Source organism: Carcharodon carcharias, chromosome 12 (genome assembly GCF_017639515.1).
Source record: "Carcharodon carcharias isolate sCarCar2 chromosome 12, sCarCar2.pri, whole genome shotgun sequence".
NCBI classification, from domain to species: Eukaryota; Metazoa; Chordata; class Chondrichthyes; order Lamniformes; family Lamnidae; genus Carcharodon; species Carcharodon carcharias.
The window spans coordinates 118,520,287-118,537,462 of record NC_054478.1 but is presented as its reverse complement, the minus strand read 5'-3'; the positions used below and the strand labels follow the sequence as shown (position 1 = coordinate 118,537,462).

Here is a 17,176-nt window from a genome sequence, read left to right as displayed (position 1 = left end):
TTCTAGGCAAAATTGTCTTTGCTCCCACATTTTCTGCATATCTCTCCCTTGCCAGGACAGAAAGAATTTTTTCCATTGTGTGTTAAGTTGCCACATCTCTCAGATTTCTGCTGTCTACATATACACATACCTGGATTCAGTTGTGCAGTAAGATAACATCAACTTTTGTTGTGCCGATGGCAGAGGTAGGACTAAGTTTCATGCTGTCCATCCACTGCTTTCAATACAGCTGTTATTTTCAAAGTGTCATCCAACGTTAAGTCACCTCCTCTTTCCAACAGCTTCCACCTCAATTTATTGTACTTGCAACATTGGACCACCTGATCCATTATCTGGGTTATTCAGATCCGTCACAACACCCATCTGATGCCTGCCTCAAACAGGTCATAAATTGGGCTTGTGAGGGAACAAAGACCTAGATATCTTCATGGCTATTTCTAAATTTTAAAATGACTGAATCAATGTCTGTCTGTGCCCCCTGAACAAAATATCAGAGGAACTTGCACCTCAATATCCCTGAAGAGACAATAACGACACGCCCTGTGGGCTGCAAAGACCAAATTCAAAGAGAGCTATTGTTACGACTGAGATGGGAGGAGTGCACTGTCTGTCTCTAGCTCCACTACTCCACAGGTCACAACATCTATTTAAATGATTTTTCTAGCTAGCTATACAGCCAAATATGTGCTTTACGACCACTTAATGCCCAGGTTTCTTCAATAAACAACAAAATTATTAGTTTATTATAAAACTAGACTTCTCAAATGGAAGGCAAAGCCTTTTCTTTCATGAAATATGAAAATATAATATTTACTCTAAACACCCTAACACACACATGCCCCCAAAGAAATAAATAAATAAAAGGGAAGAAGCGCTCAAGGGAAAAGGGATAAATGGTGGCATCCTTGAAATGGCGTCCAGGTTATACGGTTAGTTTCTCAGCACTGGTCTGCAAAATGACCAATGACTCTTGCCCAATTTTTGAAGCAGACTTGGGGAAAACTTGTAGACAGTTTCAGAACATAGAACAACTTAGGAGCAGCTTCTATTCACTTCTAGATTTGGACTGGCTCTAGACTGTAAAGAGCTGTGGTCTTCTTTACACAAGCAATTGATCCTTCTTTTTCTCCTCCAAAGCAAAACCAAAACCAGCTTTTAAACACAGTTTTCCAGGCATGTTTTTTTTCAAAGTCATACACCACCATGTAAGCCATTTTCGTAAACAGTCTACCAGGAACAATGATGTCTTTCCCAGGAATAGCAGCAATCAGAGTCCTTGTATTAAACCCTTAAAGGCCAGCACCTTTTAAAAAGCACAAGTTCTTCCAGAATGTTCTTGTCATTGAAGATGAACCATTGTAATCACTAAAGCATTTCTAAAACTATACAAAGGCCATCTGCATTTCATAACCCAGGTTGGCCAACTGGAGTCTACTTGTCTGCTAGGTCAAAGAGCCCCGCAACCTTCTTTTCATTTGTTAATGGTTGAGACATTTAACAATCTCAGGGCCCAGATGAGGGATACATACCCTTTGTCAAAGATATTGTGAAGAGGTGGGAGCCATATGATTTGGACCTTTAGCCTCTGTAACCAGAAATGTTGCCTTGCTATATTGCAAAATCTGTGTCATTTTACCATCTAACTAGCAGCATCACAGAAAAGGAGCTCTTCTAGATTGAATATCTGGCCCCATTTTCACTGCTTCTGCTATAACTTCTGTACCATCGCCGACAAGGCTGATTCATCTGTGTGTGCCTATCTCATCATGTGAAGTTAACACCACTGGAAAAGTGAACTATACAGCATCAGTTTTCAACCTGCTGACCCCTGTGAAGGAATAAAAACAGAAAATGCTGGAAAAACTCAGCAGGTCTGGCAACAGCTGTGGAGAAGAGAAACAGAGGGTTGAATCCACAGATGCTGCCAGACCTGTTGAGTTTTTCCAGCATTTTCTGTTTTTATTTCAGCTTTCCAGCAACCGCAGTATTTTGCTTTTATCCCATGAAGGAATACCTCATTGGTCTTTGATTCTGGACTCTGGAACCCATGTGAAATGCCATTTCTTTTTCTATGGCCTCTACTATATAAATCTTTCTTTTTTCTATCTCTCTTTCGTTGTATGAATGCAAAGGGGGCAATGTTGCAACCCCCACCCCCGACCCCACATTTTGAATGTGTGCAAATAAGCTAACCCTTTGAGTTCATCCTATCTCAAGTTTGCTCAGGTGGAGTTAACAGAAATTGGCTCACATTAAAACTCGGGGTTGGGAAGTATGGCACCACTTATAAAGGGGGAAATCAAATCAAAATGCATTTCTGTTTACGGATGGGTGGTGAGAGGACAAATTAGTGCTGTTTAACTTAATCCCCCTTTTGCCTGTAACAGATTACTGTAACCCCCTCTTTCTGACAGAAAACATGCCTTTGAATGTGGCATTTGGCATCACCACACAATGGTCCTCCAAAGCTTTCCTTGCACATTCATAATCCACCTTTTCTCCTGCGTCAGGCAACGTCTTGAAAGTCTCCCTCACCAAAACACCCACATCGAACAACAATATGATCTGTCACCATGAGTTCAGTGCCACATCGCCCAGTCCAAAAACAGACTGCAACTGTCAGCATAGGCTTCAAGCTCCTCCAGCCATGTAGGCTCTGACCTCCGATCACGTGCTATCTGACCTTGTTTGTCCTTCATCAGTATACAACATGCGATACAGTATAAGTATCCAAATGCATTCATCTACTTAAGTAAACTTATTAAGTAACTTTTTGCTTACCTGTTTGACATGATTGCTGTAGCGGGGGTTTTACAATTCACTGTACTCTCCTTGAACTGGCCGAAGTCGTCGGTTTTACAATCTTGTTCATCTCATTAATACCATCCTCCACCCAGTACCAGATTCTGTGACTTGTACAAGAGCTGTCTGGCTTTGCAGCTGGATTTTCTGCATACAGTTCCTTGGTAATTTTCTTGACTTACTTGTGTGAAATAAACCTGTGCGTTTGCGCAATAACTTGGCTTTTCAAACTCTCTGGTAATTTTAAAAGCTCAATGTGTCTCACTTCAACTCCACGGTAACCATGACGCTAGCGCATGCGCGCCGTAGATCCTGTGGGTGTGTCATGGGGCGCATGCGTTCTGTTCAGCCCCAACTGAGTGTCGCTATGGTAACTGGGACTTGGCCAAAGCCTGATAATTTAACGAAAGTCGGAAAGATCTAAATCACATCTGGGGAAGTTTGTGGTTCCAGGCGTATGAACAACTGTAGTTTTATATATTGCTTAACGGTCTGTTTTCGAGTTTCGCTGCACAAATCCCAGGGTTCTGGGATTGCCAGAATTGGGTGGGGCTGAGGGGCAAATATAATTCTGCTATCTGCGAGAAGAAGGGCTACTTATTATTTTCTGCGTCAGTGTTACTGTGCATTTTTAGGGCAAACTCTGGAGTTCTCTCGAAATTAATCAACCCCTTTGATCAAGTTTTTGGCCATCTGTCATAGCCTCTTAAGTGCCTCGGTGCAAAATGTTATTTGATAACGCTGCAGGAAGCAACTTGGGACGTTTTACCATATTAAAAACATTGTTTAAATACAATTTGAGGTTGCTATAAAGATAAGATAAATGATGGGATCAAGTATAAAACGGCAAAGTTTGCTGATGATACAAAGCTAGATGAGAAAGTTTGTGAGGAGGACACAAGGAGCTGAACTTATTCAAGGTCAGAAGCTCATTAGTGGTTGTGGCGGGACGTCAGACACGATCTTCCAGAGGCTGCCAATTAAGAAGCCACCTTCGGGACCTCAAACTTCAGGCGGGGGGTCCAATCAATGGGGCCCAGGGAGATAGTGTGGATTCCTTGATTGTGTGCAATGCCTGGCAATCAACAAGAGCGGCATTATTGGCATGGAGGCACATTCAGTGGAAGGAAGCAGCTGCCTTTTAAACAGACCGATCATACATTGACCGGTTAAGCAATTGGATAGCTCATCGTGTATAATGCGGGGAAGTAAAATTAACAATTTTGTGAGAAAGAATGGTAAAGCAGTTTGTTTTAGAAGGTGAGACTAATAAATGTTGATATTCAGAGGAATTTGGGTGCATTTATATACGAATGGCAATAAATTAACGTGAAGGTACAGCAAGTAACGAGAGGTTATGATAGCTTTTTGCAAGAGGATTGAAGTTTTTTTTATTCATTCATGGGATGTGGGCATCTCTGGCTAGACCAGCATTTATTGCTCATCTTGAAGAGTCATAGTGGACTCAAAAGGTTAACTCTGTTTCCACAGATGCCAGACCTGCTGAGTTTTTCTGCATTTTCTGTTTCTATTGTCCAAGTCCAGCCGTATCTGGACATGGGCTGCTTCAGTGTTTGAGGGGTTGCGAATGGTGCAATCAGCAGCGAACATCCCCACTTGTGACCCTTATGATGGAAGGAGGATCATTGATGAAGCAGCTGAAGATGGTTGGCCTAAGACATTACCTTGAGGAACTCCTGCAGTGATGACCTCCAATAACCACAACCATCTTCCTTTGTGCTCGATATGACTCCAACCAGTGGAGAGCTTCCCCAATTCCCATTGACTTCCATTGACAGTTTTTCTAGGGCTCCTTAATGCTACACTTAGTCAAGTACAACCTTGGTGTCAAGGGCAGTCCCCCTCACCTCACATCTTGAGATCAGTTCTTTTGGCCATTTTTGGACTGAGGTTGTAATGAGGTCAGGAACTGAATGGCCATGGCAGAACCCAAACTGATCGGCAGTCAGCAGGTTATTGCTGAGTAAGTGCCACTTGATAGCACTGTCAATGACACATTCCCTCACTTTGCTGATGATCAAGGGTAGACTCATGGGATGGTAATTGGCTGGGTTAGATTTGTACTTTTTGTGGACAAAGTTTCCACATAGATGTCAGTATTGGAGCTGTACTGGAACAGTTTAGCTAGCGATGCAGCTAGTTATGGAGGACAAATCTTCAGTACTATTGCCGGAATATTGTCAGGGCCCGTAGCCCTTGCAGTATCCAATGCCTTCAGCCATTTCTTGATATCATATGGAGTGAATCGAATTGGCTGAAGACTGGCATCTGTGATGCTGGGGACCTCAGGAGGAGGCTGAGATGGATCATCAACCTGGCACATCTGGCTGAAGATGTTTGCAAATACTTCAGCCTTGCCTTTTGCACCGACATGCTGGGCACAGCTATCATTGAGGATGGGGATATTTGTGGAGCTTCACCCTCCAGTGAGTTGTTTAATAGTTCACCACCATTCACGACTGAATGTGGCAGGACTGCAGAGCTTAGATCTGATCCGTTGTTTGTGGGATAACTTAGTTCTATATGTTGCATGCTGCTTCCACTGTTTGTTATGCAAGTGATCCTATATTGTAGGTTCACCAGGTTGACGCCTCATTTTTACGTATGCCTAGTGCTGCTCTTGGCATGCCTTCTGCACTCTTTATTATACCAGGGTTGATTCCTCTGCATGATGGTAATGGTAGATTTGGGATATGCCGGGCATTGAGGTTACAGATTGTGGTTGAATATGATTTTGTTGTTGCTGCTGGCCCAAAGTGCCTCGTGGATGTCAAGTTTTGAGTTGTTGAATCTGTTCGAAACCTATCCCATCTAGCATGGTGGTAGTGTCACACAACACGATGGAGGGTATCTTCAATGTGAAGGTGGGACTTCATCTCCACAAGAACTGTGTGGTTGTCACTCCTACCAATACTGTTATGGACAGATGCATCTGTGACAGGTAGATTGATGAGGACAAGGTCAAGTAAGTTTTTTCCCTCATTAATTCCCTCACCACCTGTCATAGGTCGAGCCTAGCTGCTATGTCATTTAGAACTCAGCCAGCTCGGTCAATAGTGGCGCTACTGAGCCCCTCTTGGTGATGGACCTTGAAGTCCCCCACCCAGAGTACATTCTGTGCCATTGCTATCCACGGTTCTTCTTCCAATTAGTGTTTAATATGGAGGAATACTGTTTCATCAGCTGAGGGCGGGCACTAGCTGGTAATCAGCAGCAGGTTTCCTTGCCCATGTTTGACCTGATGCTACGAGTGTTCATGGGGTCTGGAGTAAACATTGAGAACTCCCTCCCAGCTGTATACCTTTGGTGGGTCTGTCATGGTGGGATGGTGACAATGGCATTTGGGACATAGTCATACTGCCGGAATCTTACCATAGAGAAAACATCAGGCTGTTACTTGACTAGTCTATGGGACAGCTCTCCAAATTCTGGCACAAGCCCCCAGATGTTTGTAAGGAGGACTTTGTAGGGTCGACAGGACTGGATGGTTGTTGTAGTTTCTGCTGCCTGGGTCAAAGCTGGATGGTCTGGCCAGTTTCATTCCTTTTAGAATTCGTAGCAGTTTGATACAACTGAGTGGTTTGCTGGACCATTTCAGAGAGTATTTAAGAGTCATGGGCATTGCTGTGGTCTAGAGTCTCATGTAAGCCAGACCAGGTAAGGACAGCAGATTTCCTTCCCTAAATGACATTAATGAAGCAGATGGGTTTTTATGATAATCAACAATGGTTTCATGGTCACAATTATTGAGACTAGCTTTTAATTCCAGATTTATAAATTGAATTGGTGAGACCACACCGAATACATTGTACAGTTTTAGTCATCTTACCTAAGGAAGGTTCACTAGATTAATTCCTGAGATGAGAACCCCATCCTGTGTGGCGAGGTTGAGCAGAATGGATCTATATTCTCTGGAGTTTAGAAGAATGAGGGATTGAAATATGTTGAAATATATAAAATTCTTAAAGGGGTTGACAGGACAGGTATGTGAGGCTGTGTCCCCTAACTGGATAGTATAGAACTTGAAGTCATAGGCCATAGTTTTGCACTTTCCCACCCTGGGAGCCTCCTGGCAGGCAGTAAGGTAATGTACAGTCAAGTGAGTTGCCATGCCCATTGGCTAGCTGCCTCCTCTGGTATTTTACTGATTATTAATGATTGGCTGCATAGTCAACAACATTACAAAGCATTCACAGTATCATTGAATTGGTGCTGGGTCCTTACTTGGCTGGGAGATACCAGTCTCACCGTCGGCGCACGTACAGTCATGGTCCTCTCTGGCCAGCTCTGCTGCACATTCTTCAAACTCCTGTGAGAGTCCTGAGCTCAGGTCCGTCAGGGATCTTTCCCTTTTGTTGTGGACCTTGTCCTGCATAAAAAGAGATGGACAGCCAGTGAGCAGGATGGATACTGAGGCAGATGATGTGGATGCCTGCCATATGTAGGTGCTGAGCAGACCTGTGTAAGGGCTGAGGACGCGAGCTACACAGGATGTGAGAGGGGATGCAGATGTCAAGGTGTGTGTGTGAGAGTCAGTGGTGATGTTCCTTGTGATGGTAGTGCGTGAGACCCCTGTGGACTGTCACCCTGCGAATGACTGATGGGCTTGTGAGAATGTGAGTGGAGAGTGAGGAGGTTGACTTACCCTGGCGGAATGGATGAGATCATTCATCCTTTTTCTGCACTGGTTGGAGGATCTCGTGTGTACAGTTGCTGCTGACCATGCTCCTTCGAAGCTGGAGTTGTGCGGTTGTTGGACCTCCTTCCGGGCGTTCCTTCACATCATCCAGAAGATCCCCTAGTGCTTTGTCACTAAATTTGGGACAATTGACTTCTTGCCTTTGGGGCCATCACTCTCATGCACCTGACCTGGGCTGCAGAGAGTGAAAGGTGTGCACTGGTGTTGTTTAAAAATAGCACCCTGGAAGATGATCTGATGAGCTCATGGCAGGGCGGGCAAATCACTACCCACTTTTGACCCCCGACATAACACTGAATATCCAGAACGGAAAATTTTACCCTACCTCTTGATCTTCTGAGCCAAGGTCATTTTTCACTACTATGCTGATTTAATCTTTTATTAACAGAGCTTCCCCACCTCCTTTTCCTATCTTTCTGAAATGTCATTTTACTCTTCAATATTCAGTTCCCAACCTTGGGCACCATGCCTCTTTAATGGCTGTCATAACGTACTCATTTATTTCAATTTGTGCTATAATAGCCTTTAAATCTATCTTTTTATTATTTTCCCCACTCTGACCCTGTTTGCTGGTGCACTCTTACATTTGTACATTCTGTCACACTCTGCTTACCATTACTCATATTGTTACTCAGCACTATTGCCTTGTCCTTTCTCGTTAACTTTCTAAATCTCCCCTCAAATGAACCTTCCCCTGGCTACCATTTAGTTTAAAGCCCTTTCTACAACCCTAGTTCTCCGATTCATCAGGACACTTGTCCCAGCGAAGTTCAAGTGAATGTCATCCCAATGGTACAGCTCCCTCTTTCCCCAGTACTGGCCAGTGGCCCTTGAATTGAAACCCATTTCTCCCACACTAATCTTTCAGCCACACATTCACTCTGATCTTATTTACCATGTGTCAATTTGCTTGTGGTTCAGGTAACAATCTAGAGATTATTACCTTTGTTCTTCTGCTTTTTAATTTAGCCCCTAGCTGCTTATACTCTTTCAGCAGCACCTCTTTCTTAGTTCTGCCTATACCATCAATCCTTCCCATCCCATTCCAAGTTCCTCTCCAGCCTTGAGAAGGTGTCCTTAACCCTGGCACCAGGACTCATGCTCCCGGCTGCAGGCAGTCCCTTACTACTATTACATTCCTTCTTACTCTCCACACTTCAATGGTCTCCTGTGCCATGATGCTGTGGTCAGTTTGCTGAACCTTCCTGCAGTCCCTGCTCTTGTCCGCACTGGCTGCAAGAACCTTGCACCTATTGGATAAATGCAATGGCTGAGGCTGCTTCAGTACTATCTTCTGGATCCCCATACCTGCCTCACTCATAGTCACACCCTTCTGTCCCAACTCGGGACCAAACCTGAAGTGCTTAGCCTAAGGGGTGTGACTGCCTCCTGGGACAAAGTATCCGGATAGCTTGCTTTCTAACTGATGCATCACACTGTCTGAAGCTTAGACTCCAAGCGCATCAGCTCCAAGCCACATTGAACTGCAGACACTTATTGTAGATACTGGCACATTGGCCTATTAGTCAAAATATCAAGAGTAATCCCTTATTGGGTTACTGATGCCATTGAGCTGTTTACTCCAGGACAGACAGCTCAAGTGCATATGGGTGAAAAGAGTAGTGCCTGGAGGAAACAGACGAATGGGCTACCCCAGCGATCTGTTTCAGCCCCAACCTTGTTCAACTTGTACATCAATGACCAACCCGGTCCTGGAAGTTTATCTATGCAGGTGACACCTGCTGTGTCATAAAGGCTCAGACATTCTCGGAGCTTGAAGACACATTAAACAACAATAGTGCAAAGCTGGCCAACTATTCCAAGACATGGTGCCTACAACTGAGCACCAGTAAACAGTTTTACCACATTCCACCTTCACAAAGCTAAGAGGGAACTGAACATCACCCTGGTTGGCCAAAGACTGAAACACGATCCCCTTCCTTGTTTATTTAGGTGTCATCCTTGACAGAACACAGACAGCAACTCAACAAGACTGCAGAAAAAATTAAAATTCGCAACAACCTCCTCAGGAAACTGGCTGGTATTTCATTGAGATCTCAGGCCAAGACCCTAAGGACCTCTGCTCTTGCCATCACATACTCAACTGCAGTGCCCCAGTATGGTACCAAACCTGCCCTCACCAAACTTATCAATGTGAAACTCAATTCAACAATGCATCTCATCACAGGTACTCTTTGACCAACTCACCTCTCCTGGCTCCTAGTCCTGAGCAACATTACCCTTACCCTCCCCCTGCCGCATCAGGAGGGTAACTGCAACATGCAAGCTACTGGAGAAGGTCTACTCCAACCCTAGCCTGCACTTATTCAATTATCTTTTCAAACCACCTTCCCTCAGACCACCCCATATGGTTAAACCCACCTTGCCAAGGAATATCAGCTGAGGACTTATGTCAGAAGAAAACATCCACCATTTTCTCATCCACTGCTCATCCACCTGGCTTTGACCTCCCACAACAACTTTTCAACCATTTCCAGATTGGCCAAGGCCTCTGTGCAGCCACATAACATCAGTGGAGCTACTAAGACCATCAAGGTTGTAACTGTGTTGCAACCCAAATAATAACTCACATTGTCAAGGAGTTTTCGCTGACTAAATTTGAAAGCGGGCTTCAAAATTTCATATCGCCACTGACAGAGACTATTGCTTGGAGGGTGGCGGGGGGGGGTGTGGGTCAAGAAGAGCTGGATAGAGGGCGAGTGATAAGTGGAGATAACCAAATGATGTCACAGACAAAAGGACAAAGAGGTGTTGAAGGTGGGTTATATTATCTAAAGGAATGTGCTAATTAAGGGTAGAAAGCAGGACGAGCAAGGTACAAATAGCCCTAGTGGGGGTGGGGTGGGGGGAAGGGATCGAAATAGGCTAAAAGGTAGAGATGAAACAATGCATGGAAATACACTTAAAAATATGAATATAAATGTAGATTGGACGTCCATGGTGAAGAGGAGGCGGTTGGGGCCAAGGAACTGGAACTGGTCAGTAATAGTCCTGGAAACAATGGCTTGATGTTCAATGGTGGAGTCATGGTCCAGGGAAAGATAGGAGGAAGTGTCTGTGAGTTGATGCTCAGCCTCTGCGAGGTAGAGGTCAGTGCGCCAGACAACAACAGCACCACCCTTGTCAGCGGGTTTGATGACAATGTCAGGGTTGGACCTTAGAGAACGGAGTGCAGCAAGTTCAGAGAGAGACAGGTTAGAGTGGGTGAGAGGAGCAGAGAAATTGAGACGTCTAACGTCATGCCGACAGTTCTCAATGAAAAGATCAAGAGAAGGTAAGAATCCAGAGGGAGGGGTCCAGATGGAGGAAGAATATTGGAGGTGGGTAAAAAGATCCATTGAACAGGGAGAGGACTCCTGCCCAAAGAAGTGAGCACGGAGACGAAGGCGGCGGAAGAAGAGTTCAGTATCATGCCAAGCCCGAAATTCATTGAAATGAGGGCGTAAGGGTATGAAACTAAGTCCTTTGCTGAGCACTGAATGTTCAGTGTCGGAGAGGGGAAGGTCAGGGGGTATGGTGAATACACGGCCGAGGCTGGGATTGGAAGACGGGATGGGGACAGAGGGATAGGCGGGGGTGGAGGGTGCTGGATGGGTGTTGGTGTCGAAGAGTTGTTGGAGCTGATTCCTCTGACATCCTACATCATATCAACAATTCTGGCCCCAACCGCATCGTCTTCACTATGGACGTCCAATCCCTCTACACCTCCATCCCCCACCAGGATGGTCTGATGGCTCTCTGCTTCTTCCTCGAACAGAGGCCCAAACAATCCCCATCCACCACTACTCTCCTCTGTCCGGCTAAACTTGTTCTCGCACTGAACAATTTCTCCTTCAACTCCTCTCACTTCCTCCAAATAAAAGGTGTGGCTCTGGGTACCCACATGGGCCCCAGCTATGCCTGTCTCTTTATGGGGTATGTGGAACATTCCTTGTTCCAGTCCTACTCCGGCCACCTCCCACAACTCTTTCTCCGGTACATCGATGCTTACTTCGATGCTGCTTCATGCTCTCATCTGGACCTGGAAAAAATTATTAATTTTGCTTCCAATTTCCACCCCTCCATCATTTTCACATCGTCCATCTCTGACACTTCCCTTCTCTTCCTTGACCTCTCTGTCTCAATTTCTGGTGCTAGACTGTCCACCAATATCCATTACAAGCCTACCAACTCCCACAGCTACCTCGACTACAGCTCCTCACACCCCGCTTCCTGTAAGGACTCCATCCCATTCTCTCAATTCCTTCGCCTCCGTCGCATCTGTTCTGATGATGCCACTTTCAAAAACAGTTCCTCTGAGGTGTCCTCCTTCTTCCTTAACCGAGGTTTTCCACCCACAATGGTTGACAGGGCCCTCAACAGTGTCCAGCCCATCTCCCATGCATCCGCCCTCACACCTTCTTCTCCCTCCCAGAACATGATAGGGTCCCCCTTGTCCTCACTTATTACCTCACCAGCCTCTGCATTCAAAGGATCATCCTCCACCATTTCTGCCAACTCCAGCATGATGCCACCACCAAACACATCTTCCCTTCACACCGCCCCCCCACCCCCCCCCCCCCCCCCCCCCCCCCCGCCCCCCCGCGGCGGCATTCCACAGGGATTGTTCCCTCCGGACACCCTGGTCCACTCCTCCATCATCCCCTACACCTCAATCCCCTCCCACGGCACCTTCCCATGCAACTGCAGAAGATGTAACATCTGCCCCTTTACTTCCCCTCTCCTCACTGTCCAAGGGCCCAAACACTCCTTCCAAGTGAAGCAGCATTTCCTCTACATTGGAGAGACCAAGCACAGACTGGGTGACCGCTTTGCAGAACACCTTCAGTCTGTCCGCAAGCATTACCCAGACCTCCCTGTCGCTTGCCATTTCAACACTCCACCCTGCTCTCATACCCACATGTCCGTCCTTGGCCTGCTGCATTGTTCCAGTGAAGCTCAACGCAAACTGGAGGAACAGCACCTCATCTTCCGACTAGGCACTTTACAGCCTTCTGGACTGAATATTGAGTTCAACAATTTTAGATCATGAACTCTCTCTTCCATCTCCACCCCCTTTCCGATTTTCCCCATCCTTTTTGGCTTTTCCAATAATTTATATAGATTTTTCTTTTCCCACCTACTTCCATTATTTTTAAGTGTATTTCCATCCATTGTTTTATCTCTACCTTTTAGCCTATTTCGATCCCTTAAGTAGCACATTCCTTTAGATAATATCACCACCTTCAACACTTCTTTGTCCTTTTGGTTATCTCCACATATCACTGGCCCTCTATCCAGTTCTTCTTGTCCCACCAGCCCCCCCCCACCACCCCCTCCCCACCCCGCTTAAACCAGCTTATATTTCACCTCTCTTCTATTTTTGCTTAGTTCTGTTGAAGGGTCATTCGGACTCGAAACGTTAACTGTGTTCCTCTCCATAGATGCTGCCAGACCTGCTGAGTTTTTCCAGGTATTTTTGTTTTTGTTTTGGATTTCCAACATTCGCAGTTTTTTGCTTTAACCTGCTGTCCTTACCTGGTCTGGCCTATATGTGACTCCAGACCCACAGCAATGTGGTTGACTCTTAAATGGCCTCTGAAATGGCTTAGCAAGCCACTCAGTTGCGAAATGCTACAAAGCCTACAAAAAGGAATGACAATGGCAAATCCAACCCTGTTGAACTTGCAGCGTCCTCCTTACTAACATCTGGGGGCTTGTGCCAAAACTGAGAGGGCTGTCCCACAGACTAGTCAAGAAACAGCCTGACGTAGTCATACTCACAGAATTATACCTTACAGACAACGTCTCAGACACCACTATCACCATCCTTGGGTATACCTGTCCCATTGACAGGATAAATCGACTCTGGACCCATGAGGTCATATGGCATCAGGTTAAACATGGACAAGGAAGCCTCCTGCTGATTACCAACTGCCCCAACCCCCACCTCAGCTGATGAATCAGTGCTCCTCCATGATGAACATCACTTCAAGGAAGCACTGAGGGTGGAAAGGGCACAGAATATACTCTGATGGGGGACTTCAATGTCCCTAACGGTAGCACCACTACTGACCAAACTGGGTGCATGCTGAAGGACATAGCTGAAAGACTGGGTCCGGGGCAGGTGGACAATTAAACAACTAACTGGAGAAGGAGGCTCCACAAATATTCCTGTACATCCCAATAGATCAGTGCATAAGATAAGGCTGAAACATTTGCAACAATCTTCAGCCAGAAATGCCAAGTGGATGATCTACCTCGGCCTCTTCCTGAGCTCCTCAGCATCACAGATGCTAGTCTTCAGCCAATTCGATTCACTCCACGTGATATCAAGGAACTGCTGAAGGCACTGGATACTGCAAAGGCTATGGACTCTGACAACATTCCAGCAATAGTACTTAAGATATGCTCCTGAACTAGTTGTACCCTTAGCCAAGCTGTTCCAGTATAACTACAACATTGGCATCTACCCAGCAATGTGGAAAATTGCCCAGGTATATCCTGTCCCCAAAAAAGCAGGACAACTGCAACCCAGCTAATGACCACCCCATCAGTCTACTCTTGGTCATCAGCAAAGTGATGGAAGGTGTCCTCGACAGTGCTATCAAGCGGCACTTAATCAGTAATGCTCGGTATGGGTTCTGCCAGGGTCACTCAGCTCCTGACCTCATTATAGCCTTAGCCCAAACATGGACAAAAGAGCTGAACTCAAGAGGTGCGGTGACAATGACTGCCCTTGACATCAAGGCGGCATGTGACCGTGTCTGGCATCAAGGAACCCGAGGAAAACTGGAGGGGAGAACTCTTCACTGGTTGGAGTCATACCTAGCACAAAGGAAAATGGTTATGATTGGAGGTTGGAGGTCAATCATCTCAGTCCCAGGACATCACTGCAGAAGTTCATTAGTCCTCGGCCCAACCATCTTCAACTGCTTCAACTTCCTTCCATCATACGGTCAGAAGTGGCGATGTTTGCACAATCTTCAGCACCATTCATCAGTCCTCAGATACTAAAGCAGTTTGTGCCCATATGCAGCAAGACATGGCCAGCACTGAGGCTTGTGTTGATAAGTAGCAAGTAACATTCACGCCACACAAGTGCCAGGCAATGACCATCTACAACAAGACAGAATCCTACCATTTCCTCTTGACATTCAATGGCAATTTTGGCCATCTAATTACAGAAAGGATGTAATTGTATGAGAGAAAGCACAGAGGAGATTTACAAGGATGTTGCCTAGACTGGAAAATTGCAGCCATAAGGAAAGATTGGATATACTGGGGCTGTTCTTGGAACAGAGCTGGCTGAGGGGAGATTTGATTGAGATTTACAAAATTGAGAGGGGCTTGGATGGAGTGAGTGGGAAGGGCCTATTTACTTTAGCAGGGTGGTTGGTGACCAGGGGACATAGATTTAAAGTGATAGGTAGAAAGATTAGAAGGGAGATAAAAGATTTTTTTCACCCAGAGGGTTGTGTGGGTTTGGAACTCACTGCCTGAAAGGGTAGCAGAGGCAGAAACCCTCAACTCATTTGAAAGGTGTCTACGGATGTGCACCCGAAGTGCCATAATGTGCAGAGCTATGAGCCACATGCTGGAAAGTGGGATTAGGCTGTGTGACTCATTTTTCTGCCAAGTGGCCTCTTCTGTGCCGTAAACTATGGTTCTATGAGTCCCCCACTATCAATATTCTGGGGAATGCCATTGACCAAAAACTGAACTGGACCACATAAATTCTGGTTACAAAAGCAGGTTAGAGGCTTTGATTTCTGTGGAAAGTAACTAACCTCCTGACTCCCCAAATCCTGTTCACCATCTACAAGGCATAAGTCAGGAGTGTGATAAATACTCTCCACTTTCCTGGATGAGTGCAGCTCCAACAATACTCAAGAAGTTCAACACCATCCAAGACAAAGCAGTCTGCTTGATTGGCACCCCAACTACGACCTTCAACATCCACTCCCAACACTGCTGATGTGCAGTGGTGGCAGTGTGTACTAGCAATGCACCAAGGTTCCTTCGACAGCGCCTTCCAAACCTGTGATCTGTACCACCTAGAAGGACAAAGGCAGCAGAGGCATGGGAACACCAAGCTCTCCTCTAAGCCACACACCATCCTGACTTGGAACTATATTGCTTTCCTTCAGTGTCGCTGAGTCAAAATCTTGGAACTCGCTCACAACAGCATCGTGGATGTACCTACACCACACAAACTGTGGTGGTTCAAGAAAATGGCTCACCACCAGCAATTAGTGATGGGCAATAAAAATTCTCACCTATCCTGCCATGGGTGTCCCATGTTGCATGAAAACATTTCTTAAAAGCTGCAATACATCACCTGCTGTACATCTCCATTGTATTTTATTTTTTCCAACTAGTTTTCAAGTTCAGAAATATCACTGATTATTTGTAACTATATTAAGTAATTTAATTAGCTAAACCATAAATTTCAATCAGTTCTTATAACTCCACAGTTCAAGTTTAAAACCGTTGACCTAGATTAGAGAAAAGAAAAGCTTAAAAATCATTAACCAATTAACTACCTGCTTACCCAGCCTCCGGGCTTCAGCTTTCAGGTCTTGCTGTCTTTTGCTCCCTCTCTTAGACCATTCCTTGTTCTGTAAAGGCGAGAACAGTACCTCTTCCCTCACTGCACTGAATTCCATCACACACAAAATTCCATAAGTTAAGCAACTATTCTGTCTAGGTGGAGCTGGACTTCGAACTTCTTACTTACTGCATTAGTGAAACGTCCCGTAATGGTTGGCAAGTAAAGGTAAAATTATGCATGTGTGTTGTTTTTTGCAATAGGCCTGGATAATATACCCTTCCATGTGAATTTCTTTTATCAAGAATTGTTTACTTTTTAAGTTTCTTGAGTTATAAATATTCCTCTACTCAGTGCCTTTTAAGTTAGTTAAAAATCTTGGCCAAAATCAACTTAACAACCTTATTTGATTGACTTAATTCTGGCTATATGCCAGTTTGGAACCAGTAGATTTCAATTAAAAAAATAGTGATTTGATTATTCAGTCTTTTGCTGCCAATTCAATACTCAAATAGTGGTTACTAACTAACTTCAACTGTTTTATATTGTGACAATCAATTGTGATTGTCAATGGCATTTTTGATTGGTTAAATTGAGGACTTGTTTGCTAAACTGTCAATTAAAAATATGTGCTGCAGATGTGTGACACTTTGAGGTATTACTATTATTAAGTGTATTACTTTTGCATAAAAGAGTGTCAGATTGATGCAAAACTTTTATTTACACAAGTAAGAGATTACTATATTGAAATCACTTCCCCTTTAATTTTAACTTTGAAATTTTAAATGGACTTCCATGTCTCAAAGAGCTAATGCAGTAATCATGGTATTGTTATGCTAAGAATTAGTTTCCTGTTATTTCAGGTAAGGCCTTGTACGTTTATGCAGAGAATTTAGAAATTAATTGATAATCTGGAAGAGCTCAGGACATATCCAACAATGACAGCAATTTAATCTGCTCTGCTAAGAGGCTGCCAAAAGGGCACAGGTGCCTGAAGATAATCCCTCTTGGTCCTGCTGATGATAGTATCATAAGCTAAAAAAATTTTAATAAACCCGTCAAACTCCACAATTTCTATCAAATGAGATTAGATTTATATATAT

General features: G+C 44.7%; 1 protein-coding gene across 5 annotated transcripts in view; it reads right to left on the bottom strand.

The window, feature by feature from the left end:
* The window catches only part of iqca1 (IQ motif containing with AAA domain 1), a 259,787-nt gene extending 243,634 nt beyond the window's left edge, over positions 1 to 16,153 (bottom strand). For 3 of the 5 annotated variants that reach the window (XM_041200967.1, XM_041200971.1, XM_041200970.1), the window contains exon 1: positions 2,782 to 3,104. In XM_041200967.1, coding sequence (XP_041056901.1) covers positions 2,782 to 2,792 — 11 coding nt within the window. In that variant the 5' untranslated portion in view covers positions 2,793 to 3,104. Of the gene's footprint in view, positions 1 to 2,781; positions 3,105 to 16,068 lie in introns of those variants that run through there. The other 2 variants (XM_041200968.1, XM_041200969.1) reach the window with 2 other exon arrangements.
* Between the last annotated feature and the right edge of the window lie 1,023 nt (positions 16,154 to 17,176).